The sequence below is a fragment of the Otolemur garnettii genome, unplaced genomic scaffold, assembly GCF_000181295.1.
Source record: "Otolemur garnettii isolate 467f Iridium unplaced genomic scaffold, OtoGar3 scaffold00011, whole genome shotgun sequence".
NCBI classification, from domain to species: Eukaryota; Metazoa; Chordata; class Mammalia; order Primates; family Galagidae; genus Otolemur; species Otolemur garnettii.
The window spans coordinates 30044654-30057724 of NW_003852406.1; the positions used below are offsets into that span (position 1 = coordinate 30044654).

At 42.6% G+C, this 13071-nt stretch overlaps 1 protein-coding gene across 3 annotated transcripts in view; it reads left to right on the top strand.

Annotated features, from left to right (window-relative positions):
- Positions 1-3207: 3207 nt before the first annotated feature.
- WDR61 (WD repeat domain 61) overlaps positions 3208-13071 on the top strand; it is a 17375-nt gene continuing 7511 nt past the window's right edge. The window contains exons 1-5 of one of the 3 annotated variants that reach the window (XM_023509988.1): positions 3208-3481; positions 6185-6235; positions 7306-7333; positions 9040-9145; positions 9451-9623. In XM_023509988.1, coding sequence (XP_023365756.1) covers positions 6224-6235; positions 7306-7333; positions 9040-9145; positions 9451-9623 — 319 coding nt within the window. In that variant the 5' untranslated portion in view covers positions 3208-3481; positions 6185-6223. The remainder of the gene's footprint in view (positions 3482-6184; positions 6236-7305; positions 7334-9039; positions 9146-9450; positions 9624-13071) is intronic. The other 2 variants (XM_003784558.2, XM_023509989.1) reach the window with 2 other exon arrangements.

Here is a 13071-nt window from a genome sequence, read left to right on the forward strand (position 1 = left end):
GCACTCTACCCAGGGGAATAGCTTGAGGCTCTGTCTCAAAAAAAAAAAAAAAAAAAAAAAGGGCAGTTAGCCTGGCCGCATAGTGCCAACACCAGTGACTCCATATTGTAAAGTAGCAGTTGACTCAATCAAGTCACAAAGCTGGTTGTAGAGTAATAGCTAAAGTTTATTTGGTGTTTTGGTGAAGGCAGGCTGAGAGTCAGTAGGCATCAGCCCCAAGAGCAAAAGTGCTTTTCTTTTAAATCTTTTAAAGGTTTTAGGTAGGCTAGGAAGGGTAGAGTGTTACTTTGACATGCTAGTGGCTGTTGCCAGGTATAGTTCTATCTGGCTTCCTGTTGAGACCATTCCATTCAGTTATAGTTTAGCCCCCCCATGGAGCCATTGTGTTTGCTACCTTCTGGCTGAGTCCCAGAAGGGGGCAGAGGCCACTGAGCAGCCAAGGTAGAGTGTCTTATGATCAAAATGGAGTGGCCTATGCTTGCTGTTTTGGGAGTCCCACCAACCAGTCTGATGCTGGGGGGTTGGGAGGCAGAGCAAAGAGATGAAAGAGGTGCTTAATCCATCCTTTTTGAATAAATGGCTTGCAGTTGTTATCATAATTATAGAATTATAGAACTTTAAAGTCTTCAGAAAGCCTTTATTGCAATGATTTTCAAACTTTTTAACCATGACTCACAGCAAGAAATAGATTTTCCTCTGTGATCCAGTACCTGCATAGGAGAAACATGGTTTTTACAAAACAGGATGTAGCTTCACTGTTCATGATGCACCTTACGCCACCTAGTCTATTTTTTCTTAATCTGTCTATTTTTGTTTGAGATAATTAATTGAATTTTTACGCAAAACAACTCGTTTCAATTGGAAATTAATAGTAGTAGATTTGGAAGCAAACAAACAGAAGTGGGAAAGCCTTAGTATTCAGATACCAGATACAATTAAAAGGCATAAAAACGATCAGTGTGCTTTTAGAATAATCTGGAGGTAGAATATTTACCATTAATGTGCAGAAAAGAAAAACCCCCATGTAAATCTAAATCACACAATTAAAATTCACTTAATCATATAATTTTGCACACTGTTTTTTTTTTTCCAGAGTCTCACTCTGTACCGGTCATCACAGCTGGGCTGCAACCTTAAACTCCTGGGCTCAAGTGATCCTCCTACTTCAGCCTCCTGAGTAGCTGGGACTACAGGCAAGTACACCATACCCTGCTAATTTTTTTTATTTTTAGTACAGATGTGGCCTCACTCTTGCTCAGGCCTGTCTCAAACTCCTGACCTCAAAGGATCCTCCTGCCTGGGCCTACAGAATGTTAGGACTACAGATGTGAGCCACTGTGCCTGGTCGTTTGATATCCAAAATTTCACCATTCTTAAGGTGGAAGTCTTTAAAAAAATACTTCTTTGTCTTTAAATGCTGAAAGTGAAAGAGGGGCACTTCGACTGGCAGAGAATTCTCAGACCACCAAGGCTTGTAGAAAGGTCTTTATTGGTGGGGGGAGGGAGGCTGCAGAGCAGCACCCAGGAGGAGAGACAAGAGGGGAGAGAGATAAGGAGAGAGTGGGGAAGAAAAGAGGGAGTAGGGAAGGAAGGCAGAAGGAGGAGGGGGGGGGAGAGGGAGGAGAGAGAGAGATATGGCACGGGGGGAACATATTCTTATATAGGGGAAACATATTCTTATATAGGGGAGTTTTAGAATGGTGCCGGGCTGGTGGGATAACCAATAAGGAGTTATTCCTCCAGCCGAAAGAGCCATTAGGGGCGGGCAGCGGGAAATTGGAACAGGGTGATGAGGTAAGCAGGTCACTCTCTGCGCTAGGGAGGAGTTGTAACTTAAAGGGCAGAAAGGGGCTTTGGGGGAGGGGCCTTCTGAAGCAATTTTCTAACAGAAAATTAAAGTAAAAGTGGCCCAATTATTTCAGTCACACACTAAACTCTACTCGGTCTACTTCCCAAACCCACAAACTTCACTAGCAAAAATGAAGAGGCAGACTGGCCCAAACCAGTGTAACCAGCTGTATAAGAAGGCAGCAGATTACTCATTATTTCACTGCTAAAAGCCATTGCTTTGAAGGCCTGATGTTAAATCTTTTCTTATCTTAAGCAACTCTGGTCCCAGCCAACTGTAGGGCCAGTTACTGTGTATTTAGCTTTGTGGAATGTGCCTGAGTGGACTAGAGTCCACTCAGCACTTAGATCAATATAAAAATTGCCTACAGTTTGAAGAGGAGCTCCCTGTTCTGATATAAACATTCTTCCTTAGCTCCAAGGACACATGCCCTCTGGTTAGATAGATCCAGAATGGTTACAAGCATATTTTGACTCTTCGAGGGTGACACAAATGAATTTCGACAATTCAGTCTTGAAATCTGCTTAGTTGGACCCAAACTTTCTAGGTCAGTGACACAGAGGTATCCACTGGGGCTAGATGAAATTTCCCTGGACAGAGTTGTCACTCAGGTAATTACTGAAGATCAGAGAATGGGCCCTGGGAGATTTGTGAATGTGTTCGCACAATTTTCAGGCCACACAGCTTCCTCAAAAAGCCCTAGGAGATAAAGTTTGTTTACTTGTAAGTGGTCTTCTGAAATCTTGCGAACTACCAGAAAAAGCTGGTAGTTCACGGGGCGTAGGGGAGATAACTTCAGGGGGTTGCATTCACCGAGACCAGACTCTAATACTATCACCTTCTATTGTAATTTTTTTTTAAATTTCTAAACCCATTTTTTAAACCGTACTTTCACCTGTGACTAGCCAAAACAGGGTTTAATGTTTCAGGGGCAGCCCCAGACGTCTCACTCCCCCAAACATGTCTTCCTTTCTGCGCAGAGGAAGACCTGGACTGCAACAAGCAAGCGGGAATGGTCGGACAGCCTCCCCAGGATGCGGCACATGCCCTCCTTTCCATCTTGTTTTAAAATGCTGGTCACGACCTACTAAACTGATAACGCGTCATACTAATGAGTCGTGACTTGCTCACTGAAAGACAAAGCTCGATTCCACTTCTTTTTTAGCAAGAGAACTCTAGTAGAAGTCAACAGCTCACGCCAATCTCAAAGTTCAAAAGAAACTGGAACTCAAACGCCTAAAGCCACACTTACCGGAAGCAAAAACTCTGCTTCTAGAAGCAAGTTCCCAGGGACCCCACTCCTGGAGAAACCGGCAGGGCGTGGCTTCTTCCCTCCTCTCCCCGCCCATCCTTCTCCGGGCGTCCCCGCGCGAGGTGCAGCGACAGCAGAGGGCGCTGCCGCAAGAGCCGGGGCCCTGGGGGCGGGGTCGGACGAGATGCCCCGCCCCTATAGCTCATCTCAGTGCGACGCGGACGCGCCCGGCCCGGCCCGGCCCGGCGTCCGACGTGCTGCCTCGCAGGCCTTGGTGAGTTGGAGCGCGCAGCGGTTCGGGGTTGTGGTCGTTGCGGCCGCTGACTGCCAGGGCCGGAGGGCGAGTGAGCGAGGCCGGGCCCGAGGCCGCCTGTAAGCAGGTTTGTTTTGGGATGATCCAGGCCGCAGGGCCCCGAGCAGGACTTCTATAACTCCATTTACCCAGGCTGCCTCTCAGTGTACCAGGCTCGAGGGGCGAGGGAAGGCCTGTAGGTGGCCTCCTTTTGCATCCTGAGAATGTTCTGTGCAGCCCCGAGATTAAGGCTGGGTTCTGTGCGGGGAAGTCATTTTTCCGTAGATAGGAAGACTATCTTAACCTAAGTTTTCCAGGAGAGCCAGGCTGTCCCCTTAGGTAGCATGCTCCCCATCACTGGACAGGTGCACGCAGAGGCTTGGTTCACTTTACTTAGAACTACTACATAATATTGTGGATTATTGACTTGCCTAAGTATTTTAATAGAGACATCTATAGTGTTTGTTGGAAAGGCTGGGGAGCGAGCATTGAATTCTGCCTGGGAAAATTAGGGGGAAGTTTTTTAAAAAAAGAAAGTGGCACAGGAGGGCTTTGTGGTCTAATTACCTATGGAATTAACTTAATGAGACTGGAGTAAGAGGTGTCTTGCTGCCCTGTGGTTACAGATTGGATCTGCCTTCTAGTGTCAGACTAACCTTGAGGAAGCTCCCTTAACCTCTCTAAGCCTCAGTTTTCTTACTAGGAAAGTGGAGCTGATAGTAAGAATGGAGTAATTCCCCCTTATCCATAGCATACACTCCAAGACCCCCAGCGGATGCCTAAAACCTTGGCTAGAACTGAACCCTGTATGTACTTATAAAAAAGTTCCCTGACTTAAGATGGTTTGACTTACAGTTTTTTAACTTTGGACCATGGGTTTATTGGGAAGTAGCCCCATTGTAAGTCCAGGAGCACCTGTATTGTGCTTTTTCCTATATGGTACATACCAGTATGTATCTCTGCTAAAGTTTAATTTATGTTAGGCACAGTAAGAACAATGATAAACTGGAACAGTTATAACAGTATACTCTAATAAAAGTTATATGAATGTGATTTTTTACTCAGATTATCTGATTTACAGTACTCATGCACAGTAAGAGATTAAAAACAACATAAAATAGAACAATTATGACTATATAGTAATATAAGTTATGTGAATGTGGTCTCTCTCAATATCTTATTGTACTGTACTGTATTCATATATTTTTGGACTATGGTTGACCTCTGGTAAATGAAACTGTGGAAAGTGAAGCCTTGGATAAGGGGGGACTACTATACCTACTAAATGGGGTTATGAGGGTTCAGTGATCTAATCTATGTATAGTACTTAAAACAGGACCTGATTCATAGCACATTCTCAAAATGTATGCTCATTGAATCACATGCTTGTCTTGGGGAGACTGGCTTTTTGGAAGTTGGAAGTTGGCTTCTTACAAGCCTTCCTACCTTTTTGTTTGTTAGTATGTTTGTTTGTTTCTCTCTGTTCCTAAATGTGAGGCCCAGATTGGCAGGGAATAGGACAGACCTGTGCTTCACCAGGCAGAGGACTGTGCTTACCAAATGGACTTGAGCTCCTTTCTGTCTTTCCTACCCTGTTCTTGGGTCACAAATGAATAAACCACTACCACCTTAATGGTATCTCTATATGCAAGGATTATGTAGAAATCATTTGTTTGTTTGATTTTCTGATTTCTTGGTAAACCTTCAGTTTTTGTAGGTTTTCACATTTAAAGAAAGTAACTGGAACCTGGATACCTTAACTGTATGGTCTGTTAAACTGCCCATGAGTACAATGGAAGGTGGGCATGAACTTGGATTAGAAGAAAAATTGCATCCTTGTATTCCCTAACCTCTTAACTGAAATTTAGCATTTTTTCAATTATGAATACAGGCAACAAACCATAGTATTAACAATATGACTTTGTTACAAATAGAAATTACAGATATTTTAATAACTCAGGATATTGTTTAAGCTCATTACAACATTGAAATTATGGTAGTTACTAGATTCAATGCTAGATCTTATATAATAATGTTAGTAAGCACATATGCTATTACAAATTTAGATTTGATAAAATTATATTTCAACATACAATCTTTTCTGATTATTTGTGGATTCTGTATTTATGAATCAGCCTATTCACTAAAATTTATTAAATTTGTAGACCCAAAATCAGTATACACAAAACAGTTAAAGTGTTTTTGTGGTCTTTGAGGCAGAGGCCTCAACCAAAAATGCCTATAAGAGACAATAGGCATGTACATAAGGGCCAGAAGGAGACACATGTCTCCCAAAAGGCAGCAAAGTCTTCAGGGAACTCAGCTCAGCTACACATAGACCTAATGTACTTTCAGATTTAATTTCTCAGGTTACTTTAAGAGTTCTTCTTTTTTGTGCCACAGACCGTTAGCAGTCATTTTACCAGGCTGCCTCTCAGTGTACCAGGCCATAAAGTAAAAACTTTTGGAATCCTCCATGCTGTTTGTTGAGTTTTTAATAAATAGTATTTAAAATTAAAAGGGGCTGTGGTTTCATTTCTCTGTAGAGCAGCAAGGGACAGACTGGTCACTCTGCAGTCAGATTTGGGGAAAAGAAACTGTGGGATGGGGGAAGGTGTTAGTTTAAAGGGGGAAAGAAAAGAAGACCATATTACCTAGTAGGGCTTATGAATGGGGCCCCAGGGACTGATCTGTAGAAAGATGTCAGAACAACTCCATAATAAGGAGAACCTTCTATAGCTTCCTATCATGATGACACCTCCTTACCAAAACACTGGTGTTGTTTCCACAGAGCTGTCTGGTCTTTTTCCCTTCATCCTTGGTTAAGGAAATGACCAACCAGGTAAGGCTTGTGTTGGGGGAAAACATCATTTGGTCTCTAGCAAGTTCAAGTCCAGTAGGTTGTCTAGGTATGTAGTCAAGAAACTAGCATCTAATTCTTACCCAGCTCCTAAAGAGCTAGGTGACCCTGGGCACCTAGTCACCACAGTGTTAGGTGGTACTAGTAAAATGCAAAACACTAAGAGGAGAGATTAAGTCATTACCACAATTTAGAGAGGGATTGAGAAAGCTTAAAAGACTTTTGTACACAAAAACAAAAGATCAGAACCAGAGATAGGATAGGAGAAACATTTTTATAATAAGATTAGGGCTGGGATGGTGGCTCACACCTGTAATTGTAGCACTCTGGGAAGCCAAGGCAGGAGGATTACTTGAGGTCAGGAGTTCAAGACCAGCCTTGGTAACATAGAGAGACCCTCCCCATCTCTAATAATATTAGGAGAAAGTTAACAGGTTATTATGCAGGCTGTATTGTCTTATGCAACTGCAAAATCTAAGGGAGGCACCCATAACCCTGTGGATAGGGCACCGGCCACATACACTGAGGCTGGTGGGTTCAAACCCAAACGGGCCAGCTAAAACAACAATGACAACTGCAACAACAACACAAAATAGCCAGGTGTTGTGGTGGCACCTGTAGTCCTAGCTACTTGGGAGGCTGAGGCAAGAGAATCACTTGAGCCCAAGAGTTTGCTGTGAGCTGTGACGTCTCAGCATTCTATCCAGGCGATAGCTTGAGACTCTAAGAAAAAAAAAAAAAAAAAAACGGCAAAGACTAAGCTGCAAACTGGGTTCCAAGCTTTCTGGTGATCAGAGTAGAAAAAGAAAACTATTAGTCTCTTATTGGAGATGGGTAATAGTAGGGAAGGAGAAGGAGAGTATCAGTTATTTTAAGAACATTTTTCTGGTATGACTGTATAAATACTGTGTAAATAGGAACCAAAGAGCTTGCAGAATGATCAGGGTGACAGTAGAGGAAGTAGCTAACACTGCATAATGACTGTCTTCTCTGGGGGTGTGGGTTACCTGAAATCTGAACATTGGTTTAATGTGACTTCTGTTTCTTTTTAGTACAGCATTCTCTTCAAACAAGAGCAAGGTAAGAAGTCTGCCTGTTCAAACAAATTCTTCTGTGAAAAATTGTGTTGTCCCTGGTTTCTTTAAGCTTTTTGTAATGCTGACTAGGTATGCAAAAGATTAGCAGAGGCAGCCAAAAGCAGTACACTTGAAAACAAACAGTAAAAACCCTAAAAAACTAACTAGAAAGAAGCAGCAGGAGTCATATGGTAGACTGGGGAACTCCAGGCTGAGGAAAGTTTTCCCACTTGAGGAAGACATAACTGAATTTCCGAGCTGCCAGGGCAGAAGAAGGAAATGCTTTGAGCCTCAGAAGTCTGTTAATACCAGCGCATCTGGGGAGGTGAACTTGAGCCTGGCCCTGAAATCAGGACTTACCTTAGAGTATTTATGTAATATCCCTCCACTTACATCAGGGAGTAGTGAACTGCTCATACTTTTCATTTCTTCACCATAGCCTCGATGAGTTAGGGAAAGCCTGAGGATTTCTGGAATGCCTAATAGAATCTCTTCTACTCTTAAGTAGGTGATATTTAGGTCATCTGAAGTTGAAGCATTTTTCCACGTTAGCTAGTATGGGTGACTAGTAAGCTACATAGGCATGCCAGTCAGCTACGCAGGCGTCCTCAAACTATGGCCCACAGGTCACATGCAGCCAGCCTAGAACATTTATCCAGCCCGCCAGGTGTTTTTGCCTCCACTGCCTGTCCTGCTTAGCAGCCGACTTATCCTGGGGCCCACAGCCCGGCCTTCCAGCAGTCTGAGGGACAGTGAACTGGCCCCCTGTTTAAAAATTTTGAGGACCCCTGATTGTGTGTAGTTAATGCCATCCAGGTGGCAAGTTAACAGGGTTGGGTCAGGTCAGATTATAATTGAAGCCATATGCTGTATATAACTCACAGCATATGAATTTAATGCCCTTACAGTTTGGAAAGTGACCCTGGAGAATTGCTGGCAGGCATGCAAAAAGCCTCCATGTCCACTTGTCACATTTTTATAAGCACACCAGGTCTGCATACCCAATAGCATGGCCCACTAAACAATGTAGCTTGCAAACTTAGATTTAAGATTAATTGGGAGATTGGATTTGAACCCTAGCTATTCTTAGCTTTGTAAGAATAATAATAATTTGAGTGAGCTACTAGGCTCCTCTAAGCCTCTGGGCCTTAAAATGAGGATGGTATTAATAGTACCTTTTTCATAAGGTTGTTGTAATGTAATAACTGGCCCATTAAGCAGACGTAGGCACTTTTGGTAAAAGGCAACTTAACGTATGAAGGTTACATTAGGTATTTGTTTTTAGACCTGTGCTGTTGATAGTTGAATTGTCTATTAGTTTCCAAAGATCTTTAAGGTGTATCACTTACTGAGTTTATGTCTTTTGGGAGAGAGAAGGGTTCTCCATTGGTTTTACTTGTTTTATCAAGTGGTAGCCACTCTAGACTGCTTTATGCAGACAGCATGCTAAAGGAAAAGATGTTAGATTTGGGGTCTGAAGGCCTGGCTCATTCTGGTGCTGCCTTCCCACCCAGTTTTCATGTGTGCCCCACAACTCCAGTAAAAGTGGTATGGGAAAACGCTTTGTAAAATTGTAGAGCAGACACAGGTGGATCTTACCTCATAGTTGTTGAAGAATATTTCAACTTTATTTTTTTCAACTTTTATTTCCCATTAAATTTTGGTGTTGCATGCATGAAAACCTTCTAAATGAAGCACTTTCCATTCTAGCCCATGATGATGCTATTTGGTCAGTTGCCTGGGGGTCAAACAAAAAGGAAATTGCTGAGACAGTGGTCACAGGATCCCTGGATGACCTGGTGAAGGTATGGAAATGGTGAGTACCTCTTCTTTAACATAGAGACTTGGAAAATCAGAGGCAAAGATTTTGCTGCTGGGCTCTCAGGTTGCCATTAGGAAATATTAACTTTTTCCTAGGCAAGAAAGCTAACAGCAATATATTAGTATTAAAAAGTTCCCAAGTAAAATTCTGGCAACATTTATTGTTCAATAGCTCATCAATTCTTCTCTAATTCTGTATTTCATATCTATTGGTAACACATAGTCACAGGGACCCAGAATTTCAGATGCCAGGTATAGGATTGTGTGTGAAGAAATCCATTTCTCTGTCCCCTGTTGAAGGCGTGATGACAAGCTGGACCTACAATGGAGTCTGGAGGGACATCAGCTGGGGGTAGTGTCTGTGGACATCAGCAACACCCTGCCCATTGCTGCATCCAGTTCTCTTGATGCTCATATTCGGCTCTGGGACTTGGAAAATGGCAAACAGATAAAGTCTATAGATGCAGGACCTGGTAAGAATTTTATTTTTAGGGGAGATAATAGAGGTTCACTATCCCTTTTCAAAACCCATAGTGAAAGATATGTTTTACAGTTCAGAAATGTTTGGATTTGAAAGGAGTAATAAGGTGCATGAACTGTGTGTTGCATAATACCTTCAGTGGGGCCCGAACAGCTCTCTAATCAAACACTACTGTGTCTACAACTAAACGTGAGTGTTAATACCAAGTGTGATAAAGGCTATAAATAGACTAATGGCAGTTCAGGTCAGGTTTTGCTGCCAAGTGAATTTAGGTAGTAAACCTACGGAAAAACTTGTATTTTTCAAAGTTTTTCAGACTTCAGAATTGCTGGTTGGAATTGTGGACCAGTCTTTGGATTGTTCAGAGGTTCTCTCTTCACCATATTCTGAATTGATACAGTCACTGCCTTTAGGGCACAGAGCACTGTGTCTTCATGTCTGTATCATGGCAATCTCTATTAATTATGCATAAAGGGTCTGATTTCTAGTATGCAATAGATAAGGGAACTTTTTTTTTTTTTTTTTTTGGCAGTTTTTGGCCGGGGCTGGGTTTAAACCTGCCACCTCTGGCATATGGGGCCGGCACCCTACTCCTTTGAGCCACAGCGCCACCCAGATAAGGGAACTTTTTAAGAAGCAGATTTATTTATTATTATTATTTTTTTAAGTACTATAGGACAGCATAATTCTGTCCATTAGCCTTAATAAACAGCATCTGAGGTGGCGGAATTTGATGTCAGTGGCCTGGATTAATATTAAACAAGCAGCATGACATTTCAGGTTTTTTTGAGCCTCATATTTATAAATGACTACATAGCGTTCACCAGCAGATCCTGTTCTGCCAGAATGGGTGTGGCTGCTAGATGGTCAGAGAGCCTGGCATCTCTCTGGCACACCTCTTTACGTTTTGATTATAGAAGAGCTGCTTAGGTGTTTCATTAACATAATTCCCTTGATTGACACCCCGGCTGGATGTGCCTCCCACCAGTTATGCTTGGTAGCCTGTTTCTACCTATGTATTGGAAAGAATGATGGTCCCAGAGTTTGTAAGGAGGCTGGATTGTCTAAAAATTGAGTGCATTTCCCTTACTTGTCTGTGATTTTTACTGCTGGGGCTTTTTAAAGAATATGCCCAGTCTGTATTTTGGGTCCACTGAATCACAGTTTTCAGAGTATATAGGCTGGGATATGTATTTGGAAAAAGCTACCCACACACTCTTGAATCCCTCGATGGTTATCTTTGCATGTGCCCTTGCCCTGTTACTTATAGAGGACTTGGGCCCTCAAACCATCCTGTAAAGTCTAGTAAGACCCTGATATATAAAAAGCACCTGCAAGGTGTGGTGGCTCACACTTGTAATCCTAGCACTCTGGGAGGCTGAGGCAGGTGGATTTCCTGAGCGCAAGACTGACCTGAGCAAGAGGGAGACCCTGTCTCCAAAAATAGCTGGGCGTTGTGGGCACCTGTAGTCCCAGCTACTTGGGAGGCTAAGGCAAGAGAATCACTCAAGCCCAAAGACTTGGAGGTCGCTGTGAGCTATGGTGCTATGACACTTTACCCAGGGCAACAAAGTGAGACTCTGTCTCAAAAAAAAAAAACAAAAAAACACCTATAAAGGAAGGAAGAGGCAGATCTTTTGCTGACTTTTCATCTCAGACACCTAAGCCCTCCCAGGAACCATAAGGCTTTGGTCATTGCCCAGGGGTTGTGGCTCTGGGCACACAACAACTGAAGAAATGAGTGCTGGATTGATTCCAAGTAAAAGGATAGCATGTTCCCTGGCTCACTTTCTCTGATAAACGGTAACTTGTGCTGGGTGTTCTGCAAGTGGGCAAGGTTGTAAAGTTTACTATTGCAAAAGGAAAAGTTACTGAGAAGAATAAATGGGTTGGCTTTATTTTATTCTTTTGGATAGGACTCTGCACAAAACTAGACCAGGCCATTAAATAACAGTTATTTGGTTAACAAAAACAAGCATTGCTATTGCTAGTAAAAAGCAAGTGAATTCATTACTTTGATGAGTTTAGGTCTAAAGAATGTAGGGGAAATGGACACTTAAGTTATAGGGGTCTTGAAAATATGCCTGGAGAATGTGAACCACTGCAAAAGGAAGGCAAAAAGCGAAGGGAGGTAATCCCAGATCCTGGAGAAGAAAGCGAAGATGAAGGGGAAGATGCTGCACTTGGCAGCTTGACGGTGCAGTCACTTCCTAGCAGACGGGGAAGAATGTGCAGAACAAAGGCGGGAATGTGAGGCCTCTCAATGTCAGGTGGTTCAAAATGCCCAAACTTAAAGAAAAAAAACTTTGTAAATGATGAGGTGGAGCTGATCAAAGTAAATATTTGTTAGGCAAATTTTTTTTTTTTGAAAGGAGAAGAACACAGTAAACTTTATTGTTCATAGCATCACTCCCCTCCCGCCCAACACACACATATTTAATAATTCAGACATTTCAGGATCCTGTAATCATGTCTCTGAGTTACCACCAGAAACTCCATGTCCCACCATGTTGACAAGTTAGTGGAGGTGGTGGGTAATGGAAGAATTTTAACAAGAGGAGTCCAGTAGTCATTAGTCGTATTCTAGTGATTAGTGTAATAATACACTAGTGATTGTATTTCTGTCCAGAACCTGATTCCTGTTACATGCTCATCAGTGGAGTTCAAATAGGCACTAATAAAAAATGGTAATTTTCATGCTTCTACCACTTCTTACTTTCCAAACTGCTTTTATGTTCAGTTTATCACTTTGCTCTTTGGCGTCCTGGAAGAAGGCTGATCCAGTAACCCACGAGATGGCTGTGTTTCTTTCTAAAGGTTTTGGTCATAGTTGTAATAATAATTAACTGAGGTAACTGAGCCAGGCCGTGAAGGTCAAACCTTTCTCTCCTGTGATGATGAACTGTATGCAATGCACAGACGAGATGATGGACGCATTTGTAATGAGGTTCTTGCTAAAGCAGTGAAGCAAGTATCTTGCCCACTGAGCCAAGTGTAGCTACTGCATTCACAGGCCACCCTCCCCCATCCACAGCACAGTCCTGGCTAGAACCAGGCCCCAGAAACAGAGCAGTGCCCTGGCCTCTGCTGCACCGGGTCAGGCCAACACCCACTACCCCAGCAGGAGAACCAAATGTGAGAGGCAGAGACGGTGGAAACACACAGTAGTCCAGATGCAAGCATACAGTATTTGTGCTTACCGAGGCTGCACTAGAGTCTGGGGACGCTTATGTTCTGGCTAAAGAAGGACTGTGGTGCATAAATAACATTTGGATGAAGAACTCTTGAAATTAACTAAGATAAGTGGTGTAACTTAAAAACTAATTGACTTTTTAAAGCAGTTCCTATTCTCTGTTAAATTGTGGTAAATACTTTATCATATTGCAGCTTTATATAAGAGTATTTCTGATTTGTCATTTATTTATAGTTTTTTTTTTTTT